This window comes from Hirundo rustica, chromosome 2, assembly GCF_015227805.2.
Source record: "Hirundo rustica isolate bHirRus1 chromosome 2, bHirRus1.pri.v3, whole genome shotgun sequence".
Classification (NCBI taxonomy): domain Eukaryota; kingdom Metazoa; phylum Chordata; class Aves; order Passeriformes; family Hirundinidae; genus Hirundo; species Hirundo rustica.
The window spans coordinates 6,207,143-6,228,837 of NC_053451.1; the positions used below are offsets into that span (position 1 = coordinate 6,207,143).

General features: G+C 38.9%; 1 protein-coding gene across 5 annotated transcripts in view; it reads right to left on the minus strand.

Moving 5' to 3' along the window:
• Nucleotides 1–5,706: 5,706 nt before the first annotated feature.
• Nucleotides 5,707–21,695, minus strand: part of CADM2 (cell adhesion molecule 2) — a 582,226-nt gene continuing 566,237 nt past the window's right edge. For all 5 annotated transcript variants that reach the window (XM_040055583.2, XM_040055580.2, XM_040055581.2 and 2 more), the window contains 2 exons: nt 15,145–15,270; nt 5,707–13,493 (listed from right to left, as the gene is read on the minus strand). In XM_040055583.2, the coding sequence (XP_039911517.1) occupies nt 13,375–13,493; nt 15,145–15,270 (245 nt within the window). In that variant the 3' untranslated portion in view covers nt 5,707–13,374. The remainder of the gene's footprint in view (nt 13,494–15,144; nt 15,271–21,695) is intronic.

The window sequence follows — 21,695 nt, forward strand, 5'->3', positions numbered from 1 at the left end:
AATTGAACAGAGGGGTTTTAGAGCTCCTTTTGGCCGTGAGGGAGTGAGAATGCCACTGCCATTGTCAGGCAGTAACTGTCTGTCATTCTTTTTTGCAAGCACCCGAATAAGTGGGTGGCAGCTGGTGACAAGGGTTGTGACTGCACTTGCCATTTCCTTGTGATAGCTGGAGCAGAGCTTGGACCTGAAGCAGCTGCTGCTGACTTCCTTATGTCTCCAGCGTACCTTTGAGGGAGGAGATATGCAGATGTTACTCTCCCGTTCCAGCAGAAGCTGCTGGTGTACTTTTACCCCAAAGGAGTAGGGAATGCTTTAGACCACATCATAATTTCCCATTAGTTACAGGGAGAGGGCTTGTGGTGGCTACAGGAACCTCAAGATATTCCCTTTTACCTTATTGTCTCCTACAGATTTTATGCTCAAGGTGTTGCCTGTAGGCAATCTACTGTCTCTTGGGCTCTTGAGTTCAGTGTGGCTTTTTAGCAGTACCCTTTGATCAGCTCAAGGCTGCCTGTGAGTGACAGTGGAAGTCCTTTCTGTTGGGAATCTGATGTGATGCCTCCTCAGTCCCAGCTCTGGGGACTTTAGGGCACCTCAGCAGTGTCAAAGTGACACTCGTGCAGTCTGCCTTTTTCTCTCTCTGGCTTTGCTTTGAAATTTCTTTCATTCCCTCCCTGAACCCTTAATAGTTTGTGCAGTTGCATCTGAATCTTTAGCTGTGCTCCCCTCCTTTAATTGTGAACCTTATATTCATGATTTAACAGCGAGATTTTCTGTGCTGGGAGAAGTATTGCAGCATTTCCTCCTGCCAACACCTTTCTTTTTTTCTCACTTTTGTTGTGTTTCTCATTCTTCACCCCACACAGCCTATATAATTTCCTTCCTCCTATTCCTAGTTCCCTACAAGATCTGTATTTGTTAGTTTTGAGCATTAAAGGGAAATACCACTTTGTCTGGTTTTACCCTACAAAAGGGCATGACGACCATGATTTATTTCCTGAATGAAAACGCAGATTCAATGCCACAGGGGCAGTGAAAAAAAGCTTTGCTATTTCTCTCCCACTTCGAAGGAAATAAAGAGTGCTGTTGGCAGGGAAAAATGTGTGATTTGGTGATCATATAATGCCCTTACCTGGTGCTTCTGCTGACACACATTCTCTGCCAAACTGCAGCACAGCCAAAACCAGCCACACACCAGCTTCCTTCCCATCCTTGGTCCAGCTACCAGCACCTTCAGGAACTGATGCTGAATCTCCCTCCCACTTCAGTGGATGCTGCCTTCCTGTACTGAGTATAGAGCGAAAATACATAATATTTTCCACTGTTGCCTTTTTCCCAACCTGGAAATGAAACTCAAGATAATTTTAGTAAGGAGGTGATGTAAAAGGGGATCTTTAATGAAGGCCTTAAGGAGCAGTTATGGCAAGATGTCCACAAAAGCCCACCCTCCCTGGGGTGAGTACATTTTTATAGGTTTTAGGAAATTAGCATAATTGATAGAAAGCACCAATTAGGAGGACAAGTGGTGATGCAATTCACCCCCAGGTCAAGCTCCTTCCCTGGAGCTCCCCTTCAGCAGCAGCTGTACTTTGTCCATGAAATGTATCTGCAGTTGTTCTCAGCCTTGGTTCCCAGGAAGAACCAAGATAGCGTGAAGCCTTTTACCTCCCAGGGCTTGGAGCTCTGGAATTTGTTTTGTCTTTCTGCTCAGGGAAAGGCCATGGAAAAGTACTGGGAAAACTAGCTACTAATACAATAGACTACAGAGCTACAAATGTATGTGTGAAGAATGCAGAGACCATGTAAAATAAAAAAGGCAAAAACCAAATGGCATCACCACTCCACCTCCCTTTTTATATATTATGGCTTCCCTTAGAAAGCCTCAATATGCTTCCTGCTGAAAATCTTAGAGCCAAACTTGTTGATCAATGAGTAAACTTAGTTTGCCTGTGTCACACAAAGCGTCACTAGCAATCGTGCAGGTATAAAATTAATAGGAAAGAGAGGAAGCTGTGTCCTAAGAGACTATGGTAGTTACGAAATCATGAACCTGGAGTATCAGAAAATGTAGAAGGTGTCCGCTAGGGCAAGAAAAAGGCATAGAAATATATAGGAAGTATTGTGCTTGTGTGTGTGCCCATTTCTGTGCAGCTGTGCCTGTTGTTTATGAGCTCATCAACTTAAAAAATAAACCCCCTAACTTAGAGGCAACCACTAATTTCATGCAGAACCAGAAGACGACCTTGTATTCATATTTCAGTAATCGAAGCTGTTCAGTCCCATGGGATTAACCCTCTCATACATCACCTTCAGCTTCCCTGTGCAGACAAGGCTGGAGGCACTGCAATCCTGTGCTACCTGCATGAAGAGGGCACCAGCTTCAACTGTGTCCAGCTAAATAAAATTTAGGAGTCAGTCTGCTCCCAGAAAATGCCAAAACCAGCCCCAAACTGACACAGAGACATTGCTACACTCCCAACAGGAGGATTGCTGCCCTCCTCTCCAGCAGCTATGACTTGTTACCATCTTCAGGCAATAAATTAATGTGAAGCTGGTGGCAGCAATACATCTGTGTCACCTCTCAGGTGGTTAGAGCTGTGCAGGATGTCTGGCCATGAGGAATGTCCTCATGCGCCCTCAAAGGCATGAAAAACTTGGATGCATCTTCTCCTTAATAAACAAGCTCAGCCTACTCCCCATAGCCTACATCAGCTTTTCAGAATTCATTCCGAGGCCCTGGACTTTTCTTTAAAGGCTGGATTTGAGTATAGTTAAAAGTCTTGCTAGAGACCATAAATGTAGACTGTCATCAAGAAAATTATTCCTCTATCCTGCTGAAGGCTTTACTGGGAGAATTTGCTAAAACTGGAGCATTGAATCTCACAGGAGGAAGGAACGATCACAAACTGCATTGGTTTCATCATCAAGTACAAAGAACTTTTCAAAATATAAAGTTCTTACATAAACATTGGGGAAATATGAAAATAGATAAATAAGTAAAAACACTAAAGCACAGCGCTTCATTGCACACACATTCCTTCACGGGGTGTGGATGAGGAAATAGATATGACAGCTCTTAGTCACGTTGCTTACTGCTGTTTCGGAGGGAAATCTCATCCCATGTGAGCGAGTGCAATATAATGGTGTACTTTAACAGGATCACATCATGGTATATGTGCTTTTGTCACTGATGTTACTGTCAGATGCTCCAGAAAAAAAGAAAATGCACTGGAAAAATTACAGAATTATGTAAAATATTTCATGTGTCCTGAGACAGAGCTGGCTAATGCCATGATACAGGACTAAAAGCCCTTGCAAATGGTATCATTTTCTTTTCTGTTGCTTGCACGTTCTGTCCAACCTTATCTGTCAAATTTCAAATTCTGATTTTCTTCTCTCTTCTTCTTTCCTTTGTCTTTTATAAATCCCCACCTCTCTCTACATTCAATCAACTCAAAGTCCTTGAAGTGGGAAGCACTGCTCGCTTGCCAGGTGATGGCCTCAGCACTTGAGATGTTTCTTGCTGTCCCGCTGCTTTGCGAATCTCCCGGTTGGATCAGTTCCTTTTTGCACCTCTAGCCATGAACACGGGCTGAAAAGAAAAGCAACAGGTCCCCACTTTGGTCGTACACCCGGAGAGGGACAAACCTGTCTCCCATGTTCCTGGCATGTGCAGTTTTCCTCCTCTCTCTGCTCCCTCCTTCCTCCACCCAGCCGGCGCGGCCCGGAGGATGTCCTCCCCCTCAGTACTCCAAGCAGGGATGGCTGCTATCCTCACCAGCTGACATCAGTGCTAATTTCCTGTAAGTTGCCACAGAATAAAGGAGAGGCCCTCTTTCTAAAAAATCTTTCCGGCTTGCTTAAAAACACTCTCTTGTCTTCTTTTCTTCCTGTGTGCAGCTTGCAGAATCAATAAGGCCCCAGCCTCTTAGCCCTGAGCAGCAGAGAAGCTATTGCTGCAAACTCAGCAGGAGGAAGAGCTAGGGCAAGCAAGGAGCCCAGAGATAATCAAAAGTGCCCTCCCATGGCTCAGGATGTTGCCAAGTGCTTGGAGCAGGACCAGAAAGCAACACACTATGAGTCTTTGTCAAGTGAGGCATCGTCTTCATTATCCCCACTTAATTATCTCTGAATTTCACTAATTGCACTTACCTTTACATTACACTCAGCAAAAGGGCCGAGCCAAGTGTTCCTCTATAACTTTACTCTTGAAAAACTCTGTGTATCTTCACTCAGGTGTCTGATGGCTGTTAAAAGGGGCAAGGAGCCCCTCTTACACATCAGTGTTTAATGTGTATAATGCCATGACAGGCTGGTACAGAGATTCTGTATTCAATGAAATTATTCTCAGTATTCAGTGTAATCTCAGGCAGTCTTTATAGTTTAAAAGAAAGCCTGTTTGTTTTCCCATTTGAAAACAGACAAACAAACAAAACCCTGCAAAACTCTAAACTAAAAACCAACTAAACCAAACACAAACCAAATCAAACCAAAAACTCATAGAAAAAGGACTCATTGTTTATCACTACAAAGAATGGGAAACAGGGCTGGGATTTTGTTGGCTGTTGAAAAAAAAAAAAAAATTGTTAGCAGCATTTACAGATTTAGGACATTTTATTTAAGGGAACCACATGAGCGACGTACCAGGTTGAAGTGATAACTCTAAGAATTTACTCTCAACCAGGAAAGGGCACAGAGCAAAGTGCAGTTACCTATGGGTAAATCTTTGGCTGATGACAGAAACAAGGACAGTAGTAAAATTGCAGCTTGAATGCAGAAAACTATTAATCTAGGGGTGGATTGCATCATTTGCTGGACTGTGTCATTTTCTGGATTGTGTCATTTTGCTCATTGTTTAATTTTGTAGACTTCCAGCATGCTTTGCCCTGAAAATCATGGTCATGTGACTGAGGAAAATGCGAAAATCTGCATTGCTGCTGTATTTTAAAAGCTTCTTATTGCACTTTAAAAATCAGTGAAGAGGACAAGTTTTCATTGAGTAAAAAGCAATAAAAGTAAGAGCAAATCCACTGAATCCAACAGGGCTCTCCAATTGTCAAACGTGTGCTTAGCTTAGGGCACAGGAAAACTGAGACGCACAGTGCAAGAGCACTCTGCACGGGAGCACCAACCTGGGACTGGTTTCTTTTCCATAAGCACAGACACACTCAGAATTTCCTCTTCCCTCTGACATTTGTCCCTCTCCCTTTGAGACCGGTGGCCTTCCTGCCCTTTACAACATAAACATGGTAACTGGTGCAGAAAACCTTGCATGAATTCCATAGCTCCTTCAAGAGGGCTAAGCCACCATTTAAGTCCCACAGGCTTAAATGCTTTTCATCACTTGACCTCTTCATAAGGATGAATTTCCCCTACAGTGATGATGGCATCCAACAGCTGTTACTTTGTCAGTCAGAAGAAACTATAAAGCAATACACAATAAACAGAATATAAACATCAAATCAAAGAAAAGAATTTGCAATTCTGTCTCACAGATTATTTCCTTGGATTACTGTTTAAAAATATCAGAATTAATATTTCAAGAAGAATATGATTGCAACAATTCTACCGGAAACAGCAAAATCTGCTCAGTGAACAGTCTGTGTGTACAGCCACTGATCTAAATCAACTCCACTGCCAAACCAGCAAGCACCAGGCATAAATGAATGTATAAAATGAATAGACAATTCAGAAATGTCCAACAGATAACTAAAATTGAAATTTTATTTTTTTTTCAATAATATTCATCAGACAATTTTCTGACAAGACTTTTCTGAAAGATGAAGTGCAAATGGGAACCCTGTAAGAATGTTTAGAAGAACTGTACATGACATTTTTAAGCGCCACCAAGTACACATTGAATACTTTGTAAGTATATAGGCATAGCAACATGCAAGTGTCATGTACCCAACATTACAATATGCATTTTGTCTGCTTAACGTTATTAATGAGGAAATAAAATGAAATCGATGTGTCTTATCATCAGTGCAATATGTTTAATTCCCATGGATTTTTTTTTTTTTTTTTTTTTAACAGGTTAGTGGATGTATTTCTGAACCATTCAAATATATCCTTCTCAGGGCCATAAATTGCCAGTGTAAGAGCAAAGCACCCCAGAGTTCCTAGGAGAATGCACTTACACTGACCATGAACAGATGGAGTTGTTATAGTCCTTTCACAAATTATGCCTTATTATTTATTCCAGGAAACTTCCTGCTGAACTGAAGGGGTTTTGTAGTTATAAAATATCTAGGCTAAAAGTAAAGGATGCACAAGGATTGCTTTATAATTCTTTTGAAAAAGAGCTAAATAGCAACTCAAACATGTGCATTAAGGACTTGAGCCTTGTTCTTTTGAAATCAATAGGCGTACTGTACTCAATTTTGATGGAAGCAGGACATATATGAACCCAGTAATCCATGAGTGCACTCTCTTGGCTCACTGTTTTAGCAGCAGCAGATGACTGTGGGCTGTTATTTGCATATTTCTATGACAGCTATATAGGGGTACAAGCAAATCTGCATTCAGAGAAAGGACAACATGTGCAACTGCATATTTACTAACATTAATCAATATGCATAGAAAGGAGAGAAAGAGGAAATTATAAAGAAATCAGCCCAGCAATTAAAGACAATCCTCCTCTTTATAATCAACATAAAGAGTTGATGATCATCCTTCTTTACAAGCCATTACTTTAAACTCCCTCCCTTTACACCTATTATAAAAACCCCTCAATATTTCATTTTAGAACAAGACTGAGAAAATTATTATGTTTAGAAGAAAATAGCATTGGTGATTCTCAGCACTATGCATAAGGACAGGCTAAGGCTGTCTGTAGTTTGTGCTGAAACACGAGATCAGAGCTCACACATGAAACACTGCTGGCTTGACCCAGAACACAGGGAAAGTGCTAAAGTGCTGACCCCAACAGGCTTGGCTTTGCACCTGAAATCTTAAAAAAAGGGGAAGAAACAAAAACCCTTGAACTTTTCTTTAACAGTAGCACAGACTGGTCCTTTTAGAGGAGATCCTTTTCCTTCCTCCTTTCCAATTAGACCGTTGCTTTTAGCCCAGCAGGGAATAAATGACTTAAGACATAGAATGTGGAGGGCAGACCTACAGTAAACACAGAAGCCATGAAGAATTTTTAAATTTTTTTTTCCACATCTACTGCAAGGCTCTGGAAGCCCCTAGAACTGCAGACTCATTCCAATTGGCTTCACACCTTCTGTCTGGTTGTGAGCACATTAAATATTGCTGAACAAAATGAACACAGCTCGGCAACAGGATGATTCCTAGATGCTGCAAGAATTCCCTTAAGGGCTGCTGGAAGCGCACAAGGCTTGGAGCATCCTGAGGATGTGGAGTGATACAGAAGTGTGCTGTTCAACCATGTTTGTACCCTTATTTTCTCCTGAGTTAAAAGAAGTGCAGAGTGCTGGGTAAGATTCCTCGACAGCAAGAAGGAACTGTTCTAGCTTCTCTTAATGCCAAGTAAAAAACTTTCACATGTTTTAAGAGGCCTTAGGTCCACCCTGAAAAACCCTGTAGGAAGTCCTACTCTCAAAAGAGTTTCTGCTCCGTTCTGTTGACATCAGAGGCTTCTCCGGTAATTTTTTCTCCTGCTGTTTGCAATAGTCCTTCTCTGCTCCCCATGCATTGAGTGTTTTTAATGTAAACATGCCCTGGCAATACTATGTTTAAATAAGTAAGAGACAAGTCAGGATATCTCAACAGTGTTGATATTGCATATTTAATTCAAAAGCTTGCATGTGCTTTTTAAAGTTTGTCTTCATACGTGCATGCCTTACTAGGAAGAACTATGTTGCAGTTGGATTGCAAATTATTATCAAGAGCTGACTAAATATTGATGTGTTATAGCAGTTTATTTTTAAGCTGTTTGGGATGAATCCCCAGCCAGCATAAATTGGCCCACATTTAAGGCAACAGAGTGAAGCTGATTTATACCAGCTGAGGCTGTGTCCTTATGCCCTGTTAAAAAGCTAAAACTACACTAAAATTATCAGAACATGGCAAGAATTATGAACCCAGGCAATATTTTTACCTATTTTTAACAGAAAAAAAAAATTATACAGTGATTACATTTCAAGACTAAAGCAAAGATTCAATAGTATTTAAAATGTATACAAATATCTCATAGCTAGTATTTAGACTAAGAGGTAGATGTCATATTCTAGGAACAGTATAGTGTGGAATGATGCTAATGGCAGTTGCTAAATACATTTATTTGCCTCTTACACAGGACACACAAAGGAAGGTGATAGCAATGGCAACCACAAGAAGGCTTACAAAAAATTTTGTCTTATTTTGCTATACTATGTTATCTGTCTTTCGGTGCATTTCTTCTGGAAGGGGACGATGGAAAAGTGTCAAGAAGGAAAAAGATCTATAATACAAAACTTCATGTCTACAAAAATGTTAGCTTTATCATTAAAGGCATCCTCTGTACTGTAATGAAAGCATTTTTTACTTAAAATTTAAGATTACCTGGCATTACTGAGCAAGTAGTGGAAATTGCAGGTGAGATGATTCAGCAAAATAGGGGTCAGAAGAATGCATATCTCTCTCTCTCTCTCTCTCTCTGTGGTTCATGCTAAAAATACCAGGGCATATGGTAGCATATTTCAGCATTTTAACATACTAGGCTTCCTTGAGGACAGAAAAAGAGATGAAACTTGTGCTGTTGAGCCAGAAATAAGATTGCAGAACAGTGTTGCTAGACAGTCAGAGTGCTGGCAGCAAAGCCATTCATTAGAGGAGTCAGTGTCTTACTTTGCCTAAAGGTGTTTCACTGGTATTTAATGGTGCTCCAAGAAATGGAAAGCAAAGCTGGTGAGAATGAGGAGCAGTTTAAGTATTTTTTATAAATTATTTGTCACTGAAAGTAGAGGAATTACACATATTGCATTAGGATATCTACTGCCTGTAGATGTACCTTCAACTTTTACCTTGTGACTGTTAGGGGTCACCCCCCTGCTTGAAAAAATCAAAATGCATATTATAATTACATGGTTTTCCAATATCCATACACAGCAAGTACAAGATACTTACATGTAAGTACACTGTATTTACCTATATTTTTGCATAGTTTTTAGTGTGTACTTTGTGCCACTTAATAAAAAGCATTACTCAACATTTTTTTTGTTGCTGCTGCTTTTCTTTATTAGACAGCTTGTTCAATTAAAGTTGGAGTAGCTGGGATTTTTGGTAAGTTCATCACAGATTACCAGTTCCTAGGAGCGTAGAGATCAGACATTTGGAGGAGTCTGGGTAAGCGGTGGGGGAAGCTGCAGTGTGAACATTAAAGTTTTAAATCACCTCTTTAATTAAGAAATGCAATATCAGATTTAATGATGCTAATTTGATAAACTTACCTTTAATTCGAATGGAATTCTAAAGGTAAGAAGTCCGTTTTCCTTTTGGTAACACTTTACAATAAGTGGCACTAAATTACACTAGAACTGCTATGTTACAGGGAATTACATGTAACTACACTGTAACTGTTGAAAGAGCTACTGTACATGTGCGTACATGGTAACTTCAGTGCTGTTACAATCATGAATTACATAATTACAGATGATTCTGTCCTTTCTTTTCATCGAAATAGCTATATATATATATTTATATATATATTATACTGCAATGAAAAACACACAAGATGTTAACTTTCATGTCTCACTTAGAAAAGTTGGTGTTCTTCATGTGTTCCTTTTAGAGAGGGAGTCTCAGTGCAAGACGAACCATCCTTAAGTAATGTGGAAACTTTTTGAGATGCTCTAGCTTAATCTCTGAGCCTCAAGTTAAACATCAGGTTCCTTAAACTGTCTCTTGGTTTGTCAGATGACACTAAAAGAGTGGGATGATGCACCCCTTGTCTTCTGATGCACCTCTTTCTTGGTCAAATCATGAAAATGTTCTTGAAGCATTTAAAAAAAAAAAAAAAAGTCTACATCAGAAAGTTTAAAAATAATCAGCAATTGACACTGTAAACAGTACACTGGCAGAAACTAGCTACCTGGTCTGGAGAAAACTACTCTGCAAGTGAGTGAGGGAGAGGATGTTACATACATTTTAGTGAAGGTGGTTCCCATTCACAGCCTCCATTTTAGACACTTGCTGGGTGCCTCACACCATCATAAAAACTTCTTTCTTTTTTTTTTTTTCTTTTTTTTTCTTTTTTTTTTTTTTTTTCAGAATGGAAACTTGGGCAAAAGGAATGGACAACTGGCTTTTACTTAATGTCATTGGTGTTGAGCCATGATTCTGCTTACAGAAAAGAGGGATGCCTCTTTATACCCAGTGTGGTGATTTGAACCCATGAAGACCAGACAGGCCTGCAAAGTGCTATCCAGGTAGAATGCTCTGTGTGGGGCTTTTCACACCTGCTGTGCACAGATGCAAGGGACATCACCAGGTTCAAGGCAATGGAAGATCAAGTGGGTAAAGAACGAGCACATGTGAGGAGTTTCAATTGAAAGCCAATGGAAAAAGAACCAAAAAAAAACCCAAATGAAACAAAACAAAAGAACAAGCTGTTTTAACAGTAGAATTTATATGTGCTTTTTTGCCAAGTTGAAATGCTGTTTCTATGCCACTGGAGAATACTGGTGTGAAACAGTTGCCACAAGGCCAATCCTGCTTTTGGAGGTCCTACCTGACCTTGGCTGGGTAATGGTTCAAGTAATAACCTCACTATTCAAGCGAGCTGGAGTTAGGAAGGATGAAGGAAGGCTTAAACACCACGCTGGTGGGGAATTCCACTTGAGCAAATAAGGCCCTCATCCAGGGAAGCACTTTGTTTACAAGCATATGAACAGCGCCTTATACTCCAAGGGAACTTCTCTGATGCCTGAAGCTATGTGCTTAAAAGCTTAGTTGAACTGGGCCCCAGGTCCTGAAATAAAACTTTTATACTGTACTGTAGCTAATGTAACTTACTGCAGTGATAAGAACCCATATTTTTGGTATTAAACTGAATGACTTCCTTTGCCAGCCTTTTTATGTTTATGTTTCGAAGGACATGAATATCTTGTAAACCTATGCTAGTTTTCAATGTGTCTAGTAGCACCTACCTGGTTCTCTCAAACTACCATATTATATTAACATATTATTGCATTTTTCCACAGATGGGTATGGAGTGAACTGTAAAACAAGCATGCAATCACATCAATGCAGACTTATTTCTTTAAAATGTCATACTGTATATGATTTATTATGTTAACACTCAACCACATCATATTATTTATGTCTGTATATTTTGAAAAAAGTGCTGCTTTGATTGACGTCACCCTTTTTTTCTTAGAAATTAACAAGATAAATGCTTCAACAAAAACAATTAAAATACTCTAATATTGTCCTTAAAAGGTTTATATTCTTCTGATAAATAATCTGTCACAGCACCTTTATCTTCCATTTTACCATACCACATGATGTCGCACTCCAAATTCTTCCTTCCCCACACAAAAATAAAATCCCAGGAGAAAGTCCTTTACAGCAGACCATCATGCTTTTATGCTTCACAAATACATCAACCAGAGAGAAATACTTCTTTTGTCAAAGGTGCAAAACACAGGAGCAAAGCGAGCTCCAACTAGACTAACTTCCGTTCTCCAGTGCAGAATCATAAACAAGACCTGTTATGGCAACCTTTTCTTTTCATTGGAAGAGGAAATAAGCCGATGGGCTTACAGTGTTTTGTTGTCATATTTAAGAGCATGTGATTTTTCAGCTGTCAGTTACACAAAAAAAATTCAGAAATAATCCAAACAGAGACCTTCACTGTGGAGCTAAAAGCATGGCAGGAATTCTCTATCATTCACGGTGACATAAGTTTGTACCTCACAAAATGCATAGACAGGAATTTAATATAAAGAATTAGTCCATTTACTGTATACACAAAACATATATCTTTTGTTTTAACACTTCTATTTTTTCCTTTTTTTTCTTTTTTTTTTTTTTAAGTTTTTTTTAAAGGTTTTTTTTGTTTTGTTTTGTTTTTTTTTGTTTTGTTTTGTTTTGTTTTGTTCTTTTTTTTTGGCAAACCAACATAGAGAAGCAGCTCTGGAACTGCCAAATTAAAAACTGAGAATTTTAGCAACTCAATAGTACTTTTTAAGGATAGTAATCAAATGTGGTCGTAATTTAAAACCTGAGGCTGTGCACTGGTTGTTAGCTTAAAACTACCTTTCCATATAACATTGTGCTTCCATTGTATAACAAAGAAAAAAATTAACAAGAACTAGAAAAGTTTGCAGCTGAACAGTGCTAGGACATACAGACAAAAAAATACTAACACATTATCTACTCAGAATATTGACTTTGAGTCATATCTAAAGGGATATAATGGACATTAGAAAATGCTTACTTGTGACTGACTTAGCTACTGCCAAAAAAGTTGAATATGTATCAAATAATGTTTAATTGAATTTATTATATGCACTATATACAGATACTAAAATGCCTTGCCATTGTGCCCAATGAACACATCAAATTTGAGTAGGCAGGTGAGTTCATGTTTAGCAAATAAATTATAAAAACATAAATTAGCCAGAAAGTTCTCTAATATTTGTGATCCCAAAAGTAAGTAAAAGGGCAGGACAAATTGTTTCAAAAGAAGCTCTATTACCTAACTTTGCAAAATCTGTATAGCTTTTCAGCGTGCTTTCACCACGGAAACATGGCACTGCTGTCAAGGTACCATTTAAATCATAACAAAAAAAAAAAAAAAAAAAAAAAGAAAAAAAAAAAAGAAAAAAAAATTTCACTGGACTGATCTTTTTTTCCCACCAAATCCAAACACACAAGGAACTATACTAAACAGATTTCAATTTGTGTTTCCAAGGGCTGACATTTCAAAAACAAGTTGCTTTTTGAATTATAGATAGACAGGTATAAAATATTTCTGTGTAAACCTCTAATCTTAGACTTAACATTTTCTGTAAGTGAATTAGGACCATACCGAACAGTACTTGTTACGAATTTTGTTCTATGACATACTAGTAGGGACATGATAAAAGAAAACTGGAAAAGAAAGCTCCGTAACACTTAAATATGCAGAAAACTTGGATTAAGATGATGATTAACATTGTTAAGGCTGTATATTCAAGCACTGTATGTTAAGAGAGCAGTGGATATGATTTTTAGGCAATAAGAAATCTCCTGTTTTACGCATGATACTGTAATTATAGAATGATGATGTCAGCAGCTGATTGTTGGCATAAACTGGCTACTTATAGCAGGTATGTGAGTTAATAAAGATAGCAGAAGATGGCAGAAATGAATTCTGAGAAATGATAGCCAGTTTTCTCCAGCAGTCAGCCTGATAAGTAAAACTCCAAGATTCTAGCTCTGCATCTAAATGAAATACTCTTTTTTCTCCTCTGCATTGACTTGGCTGCCTTCTGCATTGATAATGGCTGTGTCAGCATCAGGGGCATCTTCAGCTCCTTTTGCTTCATTTGTTAAATATGTTCCTGTAGGAATCAGTACAAGAGAGAAGGAAAAAAAAAAAAGAAAAGAAAAAAGAGACAAAGATTAGTTTTTTTGGTTTTTTTTTTTTTTTTACACTGCATTATAGGCAGTACATTTCTAACAACGTGCTCCAATTTTCAATTTTTTAATGAGTGAATAATATTTTTACACGGTTTTTAGTATACATCATAAAGGCATGCTCAGCTTTGTAATTTGTTAAGAAATATTTACACTGATACCTATACTGGTAAAAGCACATATACAAAATCTAGTATATCCACAATGAATTAAGGAAATATTTTAATAAAACTCCACTTTATCTGACTGCAGTAATATGCAATATATTTTTCAATTACAGAATAAGTGATAAAATCTTGGTTATTTCATGAAATAGCTATCCACCAAAAACAAAGCAATTTTTAAGACTTAGATATTCATAAGTGGTGGTTTTTTTTTTTTTTTTTTTTTAGTGCTCACTGATCATTTCTGTTTTTCCTTGATCATATCTATGCTTTAATTTTACAGAATTGAATCATAGTAGGTTCCAAGAATTACAAAATTGAGATATTTTTATTAACTGAACCAACTCATATTATACTATCACAGCTATTTTTATGCTCTGGATATGAATGAAAAAAGAAATGTGTACAATAGTCAAATCTCACTTTGTGAAAAGCATTATTTATGCTGGCATAAGATGTACAATACTTCATACAGGAAAGTAAAACAAAAGAGACACACTTGCACTGGCTCATTAAAAAAAAAAAAAAAAAAAAAAAAAAAAAAAAAAATTTCCTGATTTTCTCCCATGTAGTCCAACCAAATTGAAAAGATGTTTTTTATTAATTTATGTTTTCTAGGTGTATGAGTATCCTATCTAAAATGAGAGTTACTGAATTAATAAAAACTCCTATCCTCCCTTTTTTATTTTTAAAGGGTGTGGAAAGGGAATAAGCTGATTTTTAACAATAGACCTACAAGCTGCACAGAGGTTAAATCTCAAGGCATGATGTTCAACTAACTCTGTCAAAATCAAATCATAGAGAAGTCAGAAGTCAGTGTCACTCTGTTCCCGTTATCTTTAGTGGCAGAGGGGACTGAAAATGAAGGGACCAGAATTATTAACATAAAACCAGACAATATAGTAAAGCTAGCCCCAGGAATGAACCTCTTATTCCAGCAGGATCATTGATAAACTGATTTGAAAACTCACCAGTGGATTCTAATATTATCTTTTAAACATATACTTAAAATATTAGCATAATCCATTAAAATGAAAAAATCTTGTTCACTCAATGCATATGTATTCTGCTGAATTGATATGCTAGTTAAAACTCTGAGAACATGATGAGAACATGTAATCAATATCAGGAGTTAAGATCCAAAATCAAGGGGCAATCTTACCCCCTGGCCCCTCTAAATCATGACTTATGAGATGACCTTGGGCATGCACTAACTCCATGTCCTTTGCCTTAGCCAGCCCACTGGAAACCTGGTTAAAATTCACAGGGACTTCACTTGCAGCTGGACTGAAAACTATTTTTTTGTTTGAATCATTTAGCAGAGGGGGAGAAGGCAAAAGGCAATGGCACTCCCAGGTGAAATCATGCCTTGCTTCCGAAAGTGACTGAACTTCCACTAAGCGTGTCCTACCTTTATGTCTTGCCAGGTATCGACCAAGGAGAATTATAGAACATAGTGTTACAAAGACAACTACAGCCACTATTCCTCCTATAAGAGCGTGGTCAGGTCCGGTCTGTCCAGCCAAAGCATTTGGATCTAGAGGGAAAGACAAAAAAGCAAACGTGGTCCTACACAGAGGAAAAAAATGACAGGAAAATTCACAATACCAGGTTTTATACTGATCATCCTTAAAACAGGGCATATCTCTTTGATATGCAGCACCGTTACCCACACTTTTACTCCCAGAATCTTATCAACAACACTGAGCTGCTTGTATTCCCAGATTGTTAAAACCCTGAAGACATCACAGTTATGAAAAATATTACCTTATTCTTCTTTGGCAGAGGTTACTAAATGGAAAAGGTTTGTCTAGCTTTGCCCTCATCATTTTACATCTGAAAACCTGGCCATAGCTATTTATAGCAGGAAAAACAAGCAAGTGAAAATTGGGGATCGGACAGCATCAGCAGAATAGTGTCTGCATAATACATAATTTATAGAACTGATTCTCTGTGGGGAACGCTTATATGTTCTCTTCCTCTGATCCCTACCCTCTTGCACCAGAAATAAAAAGGCAGGTAAAGTGCAGCCGTGCCAAGTTCCTCTGCACATGGCTGAGTCTGCATGGATTTGGTCAGATAAAGGTATCAGGCAACCTGAAACTCATCATTCAGACTCAAGCATCAGTTTGTGAATTTACTACAAACCTTCAATTAACTCCCAGTGTGAGCAAGCTGTAATAAGTATCACAGAATCACAGAGTCAGAGAGTCAGCTGGGATGGAAAAGACCTTTGAGATCATCAAGCCCAACCAAGGAAGTTACACCACTTTGTCAACCAGTCCATGGCACTGAGTGCCACATCCAGTCACTTCTTAAAACACCTCCAGGGATGGTGACTTCACCACCTCCCTGGCCAGCCCATCCCAAGGCCCAATACCTCTTTCTGTGACAAATTTCTTCCCAATGTCCAACTTAAACCTCCTCTGGCACAGCATGCACTTTGGTGTTGTTAAATCTCATGCTGTTGTATTCAGCCCATTGATCCAGCCTGTCCAGGCCCCTCTGCAGAGCCCTCCTACTCTCCAACAGATCAAGACTCCCCCACGTTTGGTGTCATCTGCACATTAGCTAATGGCAGAGTGAATCAGCAGGTTCCTTTTCCCAGCTCTGGGCAGAGAATAGTGTCAGATTGAAGTGTTCTGTGCTGGTCATTTGCCGGCTCTCTTGCCCGATGTGTCACAAAAGCTGGAAAGAGACAATCATGGGAAATGGCACTACTTTGGGGTGAGTAATTCTTCAGAGCTTTTAACAACAAACCAGCAACCTGTGACTGTTGACTCAACAGATAAATGCAGAAGAAGGTAAAATTTTAATCTGATGAACACGACATGGTTCCTATTATAATGAAAACGCCTCTGCTATGAAGTAATAGTAATCCTCTGAAGATGTTATTAGCATGTGCTGTATCTCACAATCATTCCACTCTCACTGCTTCAAGGGCATCTCCCTTGTAGGGGCTGTTTATACTCTCCAAATAGTTTCCAAACAACTTCTTTGCTGTGCAAAAGGAAAAGGCAGGAAAAATATTTACACAGAGAAGAGGGCAAGTCTGTGAAGATTATAGAAAGGCCTCTCATAGTGCTGAGGAGGTGTGATTCCGTAATACCATAATTACATTCTGCTGACCAGGATTGTCACAGGGCAGTAAGATGAATGGATACATCTGGTATGGGAGTTTCATGTGGTGTAACAAGGCCAAGAGCTGGTGCTGCACTCAGGTCAGGGCAAATCCTGGGGGATGAACAGATCCAGTTCAGTCTGGCTAAGAAGGACTTGGGGGTGTTGGTGGGTGAGAGGCTAGACATGAGGCTGGCCTTTTGCTCCTGCAACCCAGAAAGCCAAATGTGTCCTGGGCTGCATCCAAAGCACTGTGGGCAGCAGTCCAGGGAGTTCATTCCGTTGTTCTGAGCCACTCTTCTGACATCCTATCTAGAGAACTGCATCCAGTTCTGGGGTTTACAGCACAGAAGGGACAGGAACCTTTTGGGAGTGAATCCAGAGGAGGCCACCAAGTTGATGTGAGGGATGGGGCACCTCTCCTATGAGGAAAGGCTGAGAGGATTGGGATTGTTCAGCCTGGAGAAGACATTGCTTTTGGGTGACCTAATTGTGGCCTTCCAGTACCTGAAGGGAGCCTGCAAGAAAGATGGAGAGACTATTTAAAAGGGTATGTAATGATAGGACAAGGGGAAATAGCTTCAAACTAAGAGTAGGTTTAGAGTAGATTTCAGAAGAAATTTTTCACTGTAGGGGCAGTGAGGTGCTGGCACAGGTTGCCTAGAGAAGCTGCGGCTGCCTCATCCCTGGAAGTGTTCAAGGCCAGGTTGGATGGAGCTCTGAGAAACCTGGTGCAGTTGAAGGTGTCCCTGCCCATGGAACTAGATGATCTTTAGGGTCCCTTCCAACTCAAGCCATTCTATGATTGCAAGATCTACACACACACGTGTATATAAATAAAATGTTCCATAGAGGAAAGAAAAGAATCCTGTTTTCCCTTCCATTTGCAAGCTGTGAAGCATTCTGCAACTACATTTTCAGGCTTGCTGGAGCACAGAGCAGCGTGGTCACTGGTGCAGGTTCGGTTCTGCTCTCAATCATCACTGGACTCATCAGGCAGGACTTTGTCACTTATTGCTGGCTTTCCGAGCTCCTACACCTTTCTCTTCTGGCTGTCACGAAGACTTTGGGGAAGCTGGTCATAGCACTTCTGTGGACGTGATGGCAAATGATAGGTATCAAAACTAGAAATACATTATAAAGTCAGCTCCCTTGCATCCTCTTCTACCTCCACATCCTCCTGGCATGGTGCTGCTGGTGGTGGCACCACGTTGAGTACACATCACCAGTCCAGCAAGACACAGGCTCCATTGTGGTCATTAAATCTGATCCCAAATCCTGTGTGCCAGCAGACTCACAGGGGAAAGCAAGAGTGCTGAAGCATTGCCTTCCCAAAGCAAGAGATTGGCACATTCAGCCTCCCTCTCCCTTGCCTTGCAGGGGCTTTTTGTTCTGCGTGGAGCAAGGAGGAGGTGGCTGCTCACTTGAGAAAATGGAAGGTGACGGCTTTCTTCAGGAATGTCAGCCTGCTTGAGCCATCTAGAAAATTCCTCCTTTTGTGCTGCCTGTGGCAATGTTGAGTGAGTAAAGCTCCTCCCTGCAGCAAAAGTACAGGGTCCATTTGGACTCTGAGGACCACCCACATCCCCAGGAGATGCTCTTCGACAGCACTGGGACAGGAGCAGCATGAACGTGTTTTCCCACTAAAAACTGGCTCCTGCTAGTGTGCTGCCAGAAACACTGAAGAGCAAAAGAAGATCTTTTAAGGGATAATTTACTTCCTGATGCAGAGCATAATCCAGAGAAGGGTTAGCACAGAACTTTATCTACAGGCATTTTTGCAAAGCTGATTGAAGTGCACAGCCTTAGCTCAATACCCAGACTTAGAATGCATGTCCTCCATGAGCTTTAATAAACATTACAGATAAAAATCCTCACAATACACTGAGATAAACACGTCTCTATGTTTTTATCCTCTGGTGATTTTCAACATAGAATAAGTGACTCACTCCTCCTCTGACATACCTGACGTGACTACATGAAGTGACCCAAAGCCAGCCTAAATACAAGGTTTCCACCTCTAAGTGTGGATTAATGAGATTCTAATACAGCTATAGGCTGGCTTTTTTAATCATTAAAATTAATGTAGATGTTCATTGGACTGAAAAAACAGCAGCATATTTTTTTTCTCTAATCTTAACCTTGCTGTCAAAGCCAGATTATATTGGTTGGTATTGCTAGAGAAGTTTGTCCAGAAAAAAAACCTATTATCATTTTATTACCAGTGAACAATTCCTTTGTTAAAAAGGAAAAAGGAAAGGAAGGTGAGAAAGGAAAAGATGGAAGCAAAGGAAATAAAAGAAAGATTCTTAAAAGTGGCCAAGATTTTCTTGGGAAACAGACCTTTTTTCCATCTCAAAATGAAAATCTGTACAACATAAACAATACTCTGAACAGGAAGCATACCTCATGAATAGTCTCCTCATAGAAAAATAATGGTAGCATTAAATATAAACATGCTCTACATTATGCATACAGAGTAATGCACTATACTTTTGCCTTTCATGAAATGATCTAAGCCCCATGAATGAATTATAGATCTGGGGCTTTCTATCGTGGTATAAATAATTACTGTTTCAAAATGTGCCCGAGCAGTGTCTGAAAGACAGAAATACAGGGAGTTGGAAACTATGCTTTTTTGTATTTTAGGTATTTATACAGTGAACATGCATAATCATTCAAGTGTTCTGGGTACAAGTAGCAATTGCCATTAAAGTTTCTGAAACCACTGACCACTCCCCAGTTTGCTTTCCAAAAAGTAGAACACTATTCAGATTTTTTTTTTTTTTTTTTTTTTAGATTCACATTTTAAGCTTCATGGGCTTTACCAAGTAAATCCTACCCTGCCATACACACAGCTCCAGCAAATGAAATCTTAGGTATGCAACTGTGCAATAAATACTTATAATTCAGCGTTTTCCATTAAAAAAAAAAAAAAAAAATTAGAACACACTGTTACTGTGTTAATACATACTGGTTTAGCTACAGTAGTCATGCCCTGAAACAGTGGAATTACCATTTTGCAATCAGACTAAATCTTCAGAGATCAGTTCTTTTTTCTGCTTATTTCATCCTTTCATGAAACTAGGAAAATCATACAAAAACATAATGACATGAAACTTCATAATTCTCTTTTATTTGCCTTTTTTTCCCCCCTAAATTTAGAAAGCTTCTTCAAAATACTGATTGCTAATGCTATGAAAATGTACCCATTTTCAACTCTTGGGATTTCTCTGTTACTGTTTGTTCACAGAGTGTGAATACACTTAAAAGACATAACATACACTTAAATAACACTCTTTAAATGCCTTAGAGGAAAAAAAAAAAAAAAAAGCCACATTTGTTAAGAGATTAAACACATCAGATAAACCTTAGACCTAATAAATAAGTAGATATGTGCTTTTTATGGCCTGCTGACAAAGTTTCAGGGTAGAATATTTAAATAGGAATTCACACTTTGGTTATGCAGATAAATTTTGGAATAGCTTCTCATGCTTTTGCATAAAGTGTATGTTAATTATTCATATAATTTCAGTTTCTTCATGCATAGGTTTCCTTCTTATTTATGCAGAGTTGACTTGACTGAGCAGTCTGCAGGAAAGGGTCAGATAACCCTTTACTGAGCAAAGGCAAAACAAGAACATTTGTGAATGCTGAAATGGCATATTTTGGGGAATATGTGCTCAAGTAGCCCTCTCTTTTGCAGAACTTCATCAATATGTTTTTTTGGCTCATATGCTGAAGTTTTTTTAAAAAAAAAATTACTCTGAGCATGAGATGACCTAGGTTTTGAGGCATCCAAAATAATAATTTGTTTTGACCATTTCTACTATACGAAAAATTGGAAACATCCTAATTCGCTGTGAAGCTTAAACACCATTTGCAAAATGAAGAGTTATTAAGTACATGTATTATTCATAAATTACCGTTCCTTAAGACTGGGAAAAGAAAGGGCTGTCCCATTTCTCACAGAAGTACTAAAACCACCAGCTTACAGTCACTTTTACTGATTTCATGAATAATCAAATTCTGTGGCAAAGCAGACTTGCTCCAATAAGGGATCCTGGGGCATGGCTCTGTGTTACAATTTATATGGCAGAAAAATATCTTCAAATGACTCCTGATTCTTTCCCTACATTCAGGGACTTGTTATAACCCCTTGTAGAACTCAGCAATATTTCACACTTCTGCAAAAGCTACTGTTTTATGGGCTTTGCTCAAATCAGATCACTAAAGCAATGTGCATTTTAGGGTGGGAAAACCCCAAAAGTACAAAAATTAAATAAATAGCTCTGTGTTATTTGAAAAGCTGATGAAATGGTGCAGGTTGAGTGTGAGAGTGAGTGGTGGAGGACTGTGAAGATTTCTGGAAAAAATCTAGCAAGGACCCTCAAATCATGAGATATCTAATCCTGCGCTGCTTTCAAGTGTCCTAACCAGCAGAGACCAAACTGCCACAACTGTGGGGAGGTAGTAGTTTGAGGATTCCTGAAGTCCACCAGTGAATGCAAATTACATTAGAAATATTCCCCACTGATTTTTTTTCTTCATATGAGCTTAATTTCCCAAGGAGATTAGAGCTTGTGTAATCATTCTCTTTCACTCTGTTCAAATTACTTATGAACCGTGGTTCCATTACAGCAGGTTTTAAGAGACAGTAAAGAACTTAAGAGTCATGTTTCCTTATAACTAACCTGAGAGGACAGGTTGCAGCAAGGGCTCAGAGCTTATTAGATACCAGAGCATTTGTAGGAAGGATGCCTTTATAAAAGCCCTAATAGAGACAAAATCTTCCATCAAAATCTCTGCCCAAGAATCAATTTTTCATTAGAGGTTTTTCTC